At 62.7% G+C, this 10,740-nt stretch overlaps 1 protein-coding gene across 1 annotated transcript; it reads right to left on the bottom strand.

Annotated features, from left to right (window-relative positions):
• Nucleotides 1–573: 573 nt before the first annotated feature.
• LFNG (LFNG O-fucosylpeptide 3-beta-N-acetylglucosaminyltransferase) lies at nt 574–9,963 on the bottom strand. Its single transcript, XM_026054083.1, has 8 exons — nt 9,551–9,963; nt 3,269–3,317; nt 2,628–2,727; nt 2,369–2,522; nt 2,190–2,275; nt 1,554–1,719; nt 1,266–1,351; nt 574–1,166 (listed from the first exon to the last, which is right to left on the bottom strand). Exons 1-8 carry the CDS (start codon nt 9,935–9,937, stop codon nt 1,100–1,102), a joined length of 1,095 nt encoding a protein of 364 aa, XP_025909868.1. The 5' UTR covers nt 9,938–9,963; the 3' UTR covers nt 574–1,099.
• Between the last annotated feature and the right edge of the window lie 777 nt (nt 9,964–10,740).

Here is a 10,740-nt window from a genome sequence, read left to right on the forward strand (position 1 = left end):
AATCTACATAATTCTCAACATGTTTTTTTTTTCTTTCCTCTTTTTTTTTCTTCTTTTTAAAAAAGGCACAGTAAAAAAAATACTGGCACAATAAGATATGTACAATGCACCCATTATGGGCTATTTTCACTCGGCTTCGGGTTGGAACCGTCCAGCTCTGCCTATGGATGGTCCCTAGGGATGAGCAGCACCTCTGCTTCCCTCGCCCTTCCCGCAAAACCTCAGTGCCCGGATCAAGTTTTGCCATGGGCTGGGGAAACGCTGCACAGGGCAATGTCCCCCCAGGTGGTTTTGCTGGAGGGGCGGCGGGGACAGAGCCGGGACACTGCACCGAAGGGAGACACTTGGGCACGGTGCCGCCGTGGCACAAAGGCTTCTCTCCCACCAGCCTCCTTCCCCCTCCCACCCCCCCAATTTATAGAAAAATCTTTAAATTAGTCTCTATAAATAGTGCATAGATTTATGCTGCTGGAAATACTCCAGCGAGACGTCAGGAGCTCCAGCAAACGGAGCTAACGGGATTCCCGGGCTCCCCGTGTGCCACGCGGGCTCCCTTGGGTGCAGCGGTGGCTCCCAGCCCCAGACCTCACGTGTGCCGCCAGAGCTGGGGAAGCTCCCGCGCCTCCCTCTCCGCTCCCTGGGAAGGGAGCTGGATGCAGAGAGGGCCCAGGAGCCTCCATCTGCAAGAGGAGCTGGATCCCAGGAGCTGGATCCCAGGAGGAGCAGGGACAGAGGCTGGGAGCGCACGGGAACGGTCAGAGCCGAGGGTTGAAAGACACAATAAAAAGATCCAAGAATCACCACTCAAAAAGCAAACAACAAAAAGGCAGAGAAGCGAGCGGAGGTTGGGCCGCGCTCCCCACACCCTGCGTGGGAAGCTGAGCCCGGCCCCTGCGCCGAGTGTGTAAGTGCTCAGGAGCTGCCCCGGGCGGGCCGCGGGGCCGGGGCCGCACAGCAGCCTTCAGTACACGCTGTGCACGGGCACAGCTCGGGCCCCCGCGCCGGGGACCCCACGCACACGGCCGTCCCACGAGCCCTTCGGATACCGGGGAAGCTCGGGACGAGGTTAGAGACGGGGGGGACGCGCGCGCGCGCCCCCCTAGTAAACGACGTTGGCGGGGCACCACGGCGTGTCCGGGTAGAGCAGGCAGTGCACGGAGCGGAACCTGCGGAGAGCAGAGCTGAGCTTAGCTGGGCTGAGCACTGGGGTGACGCTGCAGCCCCAGCCCCGCTCGGTGCCGGCCGCGCCGAGCCCTGGCACCCACCTGGAGGGATCCTCCTCCACGGAGAACGCGCCCTTCATGTGGATGGAGTTGCGCTTGTTCTCAAACATGCCGTAGCTTAGTGTCACCTGCGGGGAGCAGCACAGGAGGTCACGCGACCGCAGGGGCAAGGGGCTGCTCTGGGGGTTAAATGGGGGTCTCGGAGGCTTGGGAAATTCCCCACCCTGGAAAACTCTGCTGGACTCCTCCAGGATGGGCATCTCTGCCCCCTTCACAAGGATTTGATCCCTCCACTGCCTAGTTTTCAGGCGACTCGATGTAAAAGTTTACCTGCTTGTGGATCTCTGTCTTTGGCACCTGGTGCAGGTTCTCCAGGTGCGAGTGGAAGAGGTTGCTCCGGATGAGCTTCACGCCCAGCACGGACTCAATGATGTAGCCAATGGTGCAGTCATCGGGCAGGCGGATCTTCTCTGCGGTGCTCATGAAGTGACCACCACTGTGGGAGACAAGGAGCTGCAGAACAGGGGGGCAGAGCCCGGCGGGGAGGTGGCACCTCATGGGGTCTGGTGTGCGATACTGGTGGGTCAGAATCACAGATTGAGATTGGAAGGGACTTCTGGAGATTACCTAGTCCAATCTCACCGCTGGAGGACGTCCACCTAAAGCACATTGCCCAGGACCCTATCCAGATGGCTTCTGAACATCTCCAAGGATGGAGCCTCTGCAGCCTCTCTGGACAACTCACTCCAGTGCTCAGCTGCCCCACAGATCAGCCCGACTCTGGTTAAGAGGCAACCAGGGCAAGAGGAACCCAACTCCCTTCCCAGCCTATTTCCAGATCCCTGCAGAAACCCCAGGATCCCCCTAGGACAAGCGAGCAAGACAGCAGGGCACATTTCAGTGTCCAGCCCCAACGACGTGGCACCTTCAAGAGTCTCTACAGGGCAGCAAGCCCAACACTCTTACCTGGCCCACGGGCTCATCTTCAGCGCCAGCCCCCGGCTGATACAAAACCCGGCTCCTCCCGTGGCAAACCAGAAATGCACCGGATGCTGGGAGGGAATGAGAGCAACGGTGGTGAGCACGGTGCCCACCTCCACGCACGGGCCAGGGAGCCCGGCGCGCGCCAAGGCAGCTCCTCTCACCATCTTGTTCTCGCTGATCCTCTCGGTCGCCTGTATGGGCCGGTCCAGGCTGGGCTTCCCAATGTAGATGTCCTGCGTGTGCGGGTAGCTGGAGAGCAGCTTGACCAGCGTGCGGACGTTCACGTAGTTGTCATCGTCCACGTGGCAGAACCACCTGGGGTCACAGCGGGCACCGCGTTACATCGGACCAGGGCGTCCACCTCCCTGTCTCAACACTGGATCCCCGTCTCCTAAGGACAAAGCCCCGGGCGCCTCTTACTTCTTGCCGGACTCGATGAACTTGTCGTACTCCACGGCCATCTTGCAGGACAGGGCCTGGCGGCTGTGGGCAGCCGAGCAGTTGGTGTTGATGACGTTTCCTGCAGGCAGAGCAGGGGTTAAACCCCACCATAGGGGCCGATCCCTGTTTGGGTCGAGGTGGGGACAGGTCTCTGGGCAGAGCTTTAGTGTCCCCCTGAGCTAAGGTGAGCAGCACGGATGAAGCGGAAGACCTAAGTTTTGGCTATACATACCTATTTATCTAACAATCAATCAATCTATCCATATTTATACACATGCTAAGTATTCTTTTTTTCTCAGCTATGTGATGGGCAATCTGCAAGCTGACTTCTCCCGCTGGGATATGTTCCCTGGCACGAATCCTGCATTTTCCCACCACGGGCCACCTGCTATTTGCTATTTGGGCTCAAAGGGACTTGATGGCCGGGCTCAAAGGGAGTCATTTGCATCAGGAGAATAGGGCGAGCTGGCCGAGGGTGCGGGAGAGCTGCCGAGCGCTGCCCGGGGGAGTCCTGCACATCCCCCGTTGCCCATTGAGCCCAAGGGGCACAGGGGCTCCCTGCCCACGAGCGGTGTGCGAGAGGGAGGATGGGCTGGGGGCGCAAAGGGGCACGGACTCACTTGCTTGTTTCTTCAGCTCTTCATCCTCACCGTCCGTGAAGATGAATGTCTGAAAGAGAAGATGAGGCGCCCTTGAGAACCGAGGTGGCATCACGTAGCGCTCCTGGGATCAGCCCCACACGGCACCTTGCTCCTCTTCACTAAAACCCAATACAGCCCCTCTAGTGAAGGGGCTGCCTAAGGGATACGGCACAGCGAGCGGCCGAGCCCTATCCCCAAACCCACTGGAGAGATGGGATCAGGGGACCAAAAGTCCTGCCTCTTGGACGGTGCATTCAGAGATGCTCACGCAGATAATATCAACGAGAAGGAGGGAGATGGAAGCAAGGGGAGAGGAGAGGACACAAGCACCTCCATCCCCTGCTTTCCCAGGGATGAGGCAGCAGGGCCCACCAGGTGCATGGAAGCCGGGGAAGATGCTGAGAACCAGCACAACACAAGGTCCTCCAGCAGCAGCCACCTGCCCTGGGAGCTCCTGAACGGCCACCTGGCCCCACTCCTCTATTTGCACAGCTAATTCCTGGCATATGTCACTCAGGACGGGGTGGGTTCTGCTGCTGGAGGTAGGGGGGACAAGAAACACGTGCAAAGGAGGGGTGGGAAAGGCACCTCCATCCATCAGCGAGCAGCAAACAAAGCCGGAGGAGAGAAACCACAACCAGCTGCCAAGCGCTACGAAAAACCAGACGTGCACAAAAGGGCAAAGGATGAAAGACAAAAGGGCCGGGGGGGAGGCAGGAGCCGGCGGGGAGGGAAACGGGGACAGGGCTCTGGGGATGATGGATTACAAGTGAGCTGGAAACTCGCTGCCACCCCTGGCTGGGGCGGCCCCGGCGGCGCGCGGGGTTTCGTGGCTTGTTTGCGGAGCCGGTGACAATAGCGGGGCGCGCGGGGCTGACTTTACTCAGGCGGGCAGAGTTAAGCGCGGCATTAGCCGGGCATTAGCATACAGCTGGGCTGGTTAAGCGGGACTCGCCTGACCCCGCTGCTGTGTTTGCTCAGGTCCCTGCGCACGGAGGCTGCCGGGAGCAGCAGCGAGGCGGGTGGAGGCCCGGGGAGGAGGCTGAGTGCCCTCCTGGCCCAAAAGGGGACACAAGGAGGGAGGAGGCGCAAAAGGCAGGGCCCAACGGCACACGCCTAAGTGCCAGGATGCCCAGGAGGAGCCGGCTGCGAGCGCCGGTTCAGAAGATGCCGCCCATGCGGCGATGCTCCGTGCCCGGCTCCGTCCCCATGCCCGGCTCCGTCCCCATGCGGACGCGGGAAGAGGCAGCCATCAGGCCGGGCAGGCAGCACAGAGAGCGTCTCCTCGAAGGGCTCGAAACGCCGTCCAGCAAGAGCCTGCAGCAGCTCCAAAAATAACCCCGCAGTAACGCGGCAGCTCCGCTGCTATAAATAGAGCCCGGGGACAATTGTGTACGAGGGCCCGTGTCGGGAGGCTTCATCCTGAAGATGCTTCTTCCCCTGGGCTCCCCCCTGCAGCTTCCCGGCGCTGCCGGAACACCCGCTCCCGACGGGAAGGCGGGCTGGCACCTTGCAGTGTCCTGGAGCAGCCCGCCTGGCCCCAGGGCCCCGCTCGCACCCGGCCCCGCCACGGCCACAACCCAGCCAAGAAATTCAATTAAAGCCCGAACAATTATAGCTTCTCTAATTAATTTGTCTGCATTTCTCCTAGATGAGATCTGCCCTTCCTGCACAGTCCCCCTGGCCCTGCGCAGGCTGCAGAGCTCAGCGGGGCCGGAGCAGAGGCGCCAGCTGAGCCCGGGGGGAGGAAACGGGCCGGGAAGGAGAGGGACAAGGAAATGTGGTGCGGGGAGCCAAGGATCAGCCGTCTCCAAGGGCCTGACCGATCCCGTGGCCGCTCCTTGCTAACACGGCAGGAGATGCTCTGGGAGACGCAGCACGGAGCCACATTCGGACCTGCAGCAGCTCCCGCTTTGCAGCGGGACAAGCGGGATGCGCCACTCCAGCCCAACACACCGAATACGACACCTCGAGACCCCTCCGGAGCCACGAGCAACAGGGCCAGTCCCTGTCCTCGCTCCTGGGAAAGGCACCAGGGTCCTGCAGGCACCCCCAGCACCTCTCCCTGCCCCCCCTCGGGCCAGGAGCGCGGCACCCCGACATCCTGGCGGCTGGCGCCAAAGAAAGGAGGCTCCAGCGGCCGGGGCCAAGGAAAGGAGGCTCCGTGGTGGCTCCGAGGCCGCTGCCCGCCCGGAGCCGCTGCCTGGGGACGCGCAGGAAGCCTCATTGTTCTAAAAAGTGCAGCTGGAAGAAACACAGGATGCCCAGGCCCCTGAACAATAGCTGCCACGGAGCCGCGCGGAGCCCGGGGCCGCGCTGCCAGCCCCTCCGCCTCTTCCTCAGGCCCCGCTTCTTACAATTTTATTTTTTTGTTTTCCATCCTCCCCTTCATTTCTCCTTTTCGCTGTGACTCACTTCCCCACCACTGCTTTTGCAGTGCAAAGCGCCCGAGAGCACCCAGGGCCCCGTGCTGCCTTCCTCTCCTTGCCCCCTCCTCGTCACACTGCATTTTCAAGGGGGACCGGGCGCTTTCAGGGTGACGCAGGGCAGCGTGACTGCCTCCGCCTGCAGCTTCCTCTGCAGCAAACCCGCTCAAAAGAGGAACCTCCACAGGGCGCTTCTTGGAGGGCCTCGTGACACCCTCTCTGTCGCACAAATCCTGCCTTTCCCTGCCCCAAACCTCACGCCTCCCTGTACCAGGAGCAGACCCAACACCCCTGCTGTGCCCTGATGCCCATCACAGCCTCAGGGATGCACAGGAGGATCCGGGATGCTCAGGACTACCTGTAAAGGGACCGCAACACCTTAGCCCCCAGGACAACAGGGACGCGCCACCTCCCTCTTGCAAAGGGAGCTGAGGGCAGCAGGAAGGAGGCAGAGAAGATCTCGAGTCACAGACGCTGCTTACTGCAAACGAGCCCCACGCGGGGCCGCAGGGAAAGTCCCCGTGCTGCTCCATGGGTGCAGGCGAGCGCCCGGCGCCGGCCCCGCTCCGGCGCGGCAGCTTTCCCGGCTGGCAGCCGGGGATGGGGGCATCGCCCGTGCAAGGCCCCGGGGCCCTCCCTGCTCATCCTTCCAGTAAAAGCAAGGATCCCCCACTGATTTCCAGCACCACAATTTTTAATCACCCCCTCGCACACAGCGAGCGCGTTGCGCAATTAGAGTCCCGCTCTCTTCCCTGTCCCGGATGCGACCCCACAGCCTTTCATCCCATCCTCCAAAGGACAACAGCACTGTGCAATGCAACGAGTTGCCCAGTGCTCAGACAGCACCCGTGTCTGCCAACATCCCCCAGCAGCCCCGTGGCAGAGCCGCAGCCCCCAGGGCCCGGCAGGCCCCGGCCGGGCGCCGCGCTCCCGCCTGCCGCGCCACGTGCGGCGTGTCGGCGCACGCTGCCGCCCTGGCCCCCGAGCGCAGGGACCCTGGCCAAGGTGCTAGAAACATTCCAGGAGCCGCCACCGCAGAGGAACGCGCTGTCCGGAAGGCAAACGCTTTCCTCCCCAGCCAGGAGCAAGGGTTTTTTTATTATTATTATTTGATTTTTCTCTAGTTATTCTTCCTTCAAAGCCTGCAATTACCTGGGCGCGCTGGAGGAAGCGAGCGCATCCCGCGCTGGCAGCGTCACACGCGGCCCTTCCTCCCAGGCATCTGCTCCTGCACCCTCGACACGGTGCCCTGCGTCCCGGGATGCGTGTTGTGCAACGGGGCTGCTGCAGAGCACCAAGCTCAGCAGGAAAGCGGTGTCCTGGACCCGCTCGCTCCTATGATTTCTGTGCCACAGACATTCCCCTGCACCCACCTCCCTTTTTCTTCGAGGCCAAAGTTTCCCTAAGCTGCACTCCAACATCCCAGGGTACAGACAGGACGACGGCAGCAGCTGGATGTTCTCCCAAAGTGAGCAGGGAAAACTCCATAACTCTGCTCCTGGATTGTGTAATGCAGGGAAGCAAGGGCAGATTTAGCAAGAAACCAGGATTTGCCCTCACTCTGCAGAAAAAAGGCAGGAAGGGGGTGCCCATTGCCTAAGGCTATTGAAGGATCTTGGACTGCAGAGACCACAGGAAACAGGGACTATTGTCTGGAGAACAAAGACTATCCAAGGAAGAACACAATGGCCATTCCCCCTATCCCCCAGGTTACCTGCCCCATTAACTCCTTCTTTCCAGGGCTTCTGCATGGCTTGTGAGCAACTCAGAGGAAGGTTGGGATGCGCTGCCAGGGGAGGACTGAGATGCTGTGTGGGGCAAAGGGGGCACTTGGACCTTCAGCGGGAAATTCCCCCGTTGTTGGTTAGCAAAACAGCGGGAGAGCAGCAGGATGAGGAGCGAGAGGCCTGACTCAGACCGAGATGTCTCGGCTGGGGTGGCTCCCGGGTGCAAACATCCCGTGCGAGACCGAGAAAGAAAATGCAGCCGGAGACGCGGGCAAGGAGGTGACGCAGGAGCCACAGGGCTCGGGGGGTGACCCGCACTCCTGGGGTCCCTCGGCGCTTCCCCAAAACACGGTCTGCATGGGAAGGTGGGAACCAATTCCCACCGCTCCTTGGCGGCACGAGCAAGTCGGCTGCCTCCTTGTCCTCCCTGGCTCCGCTCGGCGGGAGCTCCAAGCGCCTCCGTCGCGCTCTCGAGCTCCTTGTCCCTCAAGTGCCGCACGAGAGGCGTCACTCGGCGCCTTGGCTTGTCAGGCGGGCACCTCGCGGGCGGGCGGGCGGCCCCCCTGGCTTCCCGGCCCTCATCTCTAGGCAACCTGACCTGGACAGCGCCGGCTCCGGCTCCGCCGTTCCCATGGAAAGTGCCACACAAGAGGCTGCGGAGCCTTTTCTCTGCGCGGGGAGAAAAGGGGCTTTGTTAGCTTGCCCAGGGGGACAGCGTGAGAGCCGAGGCTCCGGGCTCTGGGAATCCAAACGGACAAACGAGGCAAAACAAAACAAAACAAAAAAAGGCAGAAGAAAGGGGGAGCTCCCAAGGAGGGGGAGGAAAAAAAAGACCAGCCATTCCCAGGATCATCGGTAGGTGCTTAAAGAGGATTCTCCCCCCCCACCACTCTCCACCTCCTCCAGTGACAGCGGAGCATAAAAGAGGTTTCCATTAAATAACTGCACGCAGGGGAAATGACAGAGCTGCTGCCAGGCCCCAGAGCCCTGAGCAGAGGGACAGATCCCAGGCAAAAAACATCCATGCTGAGGGCTGGCTCCCAGGAGCAGAGCCCGCCTGGAGGCTCCAAGGGATCCGAGGCAACCGGGACATGGACACTTGGGTTCCGCTCCCTCCCCCGGCCACTTCAGACTGCCTAGAAAACAGCTTGCAAGTGAGAAACGCGACGCCAGAGCCAGCCAGGGCCCTCAAGGAAACACGTGAAGACAGAAGGATGGGAAGGTCTGGACCTTAAGTTGCTTGGGAAGCTGTCTAGTGATGAAAAGTGTTCCAGGAGGCAGATGGCAAGACACGTTTCCTAAGGAAATGGATTTTCTTTCCCCCTCTTGCTCATTTTGCCTTAGTTCTTTGAAGGACTGTGCAAGAGGTGAGCGAAAGACTTCAGAGCAGGCGTGAATCAAGAGCTGCAGCAGCCCCAGCACAGGCGAGCTGGAGCCTAGGGCACATCCAGGAGCAGATCCATGGAAGCTGTGGAACTCTGCAGCTATTCCCCGCTCCCTGCACCTGACCAGGAGCCACAGCGCGTCCCATGGCCCTCCCAACGCTCCGGGAGGGAGCAGAGGTGCCCTCCAGGCTGCAGGCACCCACACCACCTCACCCAGCACCCACAGCCAGGCACCCCCTGGGGACACTGGGGGACGAGACCCTACCCAGGTGCTCCCAGCTCCAGCTCTTCCCCACACTGCAGGGCCAGGCCTCAGTTTCCCCATAGAAAACACTTGGGGTTTCCACAGAAGTCGCTTGGATGGAGCAATCCCAGAGCTGCAGTTATTCCATGACTGCCGCGCTCAGGCTCCCGGGGCCGGCAGCCTCCTGCCACCCCGGGTCCCCATGCCCAGCACACCCCATGGGTGGGCAAACCGCGTTTCCCCCTCCTGAAACCCTTCCCAAAACGCTCCCGCCCGGCGACACCGGCGAGCACAAAGCGGTGGCAACGCTTGCGGTGCCCGGGCACCCCGAGTCCCCGGACCGCACAGGGACCGAACCAGACCCTGGCCGACCCCCGCCCCGTCCCGCGCAGCCGCCCGAGGGCCCTGCCGCGGCTCGGCGCCCCCGGGCGCCCCAGCCCCGCACGCCCCCCGCTTCTCCCCCGTGCCGCCGCGCTCACCATGTCGCGGTTGCGGGAGATCCAGGTGTCGAGCAGCAGCTCGAGCCGCGCCTTGTGGAACTTCTTGGTGGTCTTCACGGCGATGAAGACGTCGCGGGCCGAGATGTCCTCGGCGGGCGGGCGCGGGGCGCTGGCGGCGGGGCCGGGCAGCTCCCTCCGCGCCCGGCTCAGCCGCCCGAAGTAGTCGGCGAAGCTGCGGAGCCCCGCGGGGGCCCGGCCGGGGCCGGGGGCGGCCGCCCCCAGGCTCTGCAGCGCCCGCTGCGCCCCTCCGCCCGCGCCCAGCGCCAGCCCCGGCCGCCCGGGCGGCTCCACCATGAGCACCAGGAGGCAGGTGAACATGGAGCCCACGAGGGACAGGAGCAGCTTCCTGCCGCAGCTCTTCAGCATCCTCCGCCGCTGCTGATGATAACGATGCCTGCTTTTTTTTTTTTTTAATTATTTTTATTTTTCTCCTCTCCCTTCTTCTTCCTCTTCTTCCTCCTCCCCCTCCTCCTCCTCCTCCTCGCCGGCTGCCGCCTCCGCCGCCGCTAGCGCCGTCCCCCGCCGCGCCGCCGCCGCCGCCTTTAAAAGCTCCGCCGCGCCCGGGGCGGGCCGTGCCCGGGGCCGCCCCCACGCGTGTGCGCGGGGCGTGGGCAGCGCCGCGGCCCGGCCCCCGCCAGCTCCGCCTGGGCCCGCGTATCCCCGTTAGTCCCCTTCTATCCCCTACCTGTCCCCGTCAGTCGCCCGTGTGTCCCCTGCCCGTGCCGGGAGCGCAGGACGGGTGCGAGGGGCAGCCTGCTCCTTCCCTCCCGTGAAGGCCGATCTGGCCCGGGGCTGGTGCCCCAGGGTGGTGGGCAGGCTGGGGGCAGCAGGGCTGGCGTAGCGCGGGGTCTGGTCACCCCCATCGGGCTAGAAGCTCTGCTGGCTGCTCCAGCAGGAGTGACGGGCATGGGCACCCAGCAAACCGCATGCCACTGTCACCTCCGTGTCGGCACGTGCAGGGAGCATGCCCGTCCCCTTGTGCGCAGAGTCCGTGTGAGTGGCACCTTCCCAGCCCCAGGACACCCCTGGGAGCCTGGAGTCGGCAGAGGGACCAAGAGGTCCTGATGAAACCTACAGGGAGGCAGATGGGCTGCTGGCTTCCCAAGGGCCCCGGCCTGCGGCACATCCGCCTCCCCCTCAGCGCCCGCATTTCGCCTGCTTGGTTCTCT

Source organism: Nothoprocta perdicaria, unplaced genomic scaffold (assembly GCF_003342845.1).
Source record: "Nothoprocta perdicaria isolate Ctin4 unplaced genomic scaffold, notPer1 scaffold_12, whole genome shotgun sequence".
NCBI lineage: Eukaryota > Metazoa > Chordata > Aves > Tinamiformes > Tinamidae > Nothoprocta > Nothoprocta perdicaria.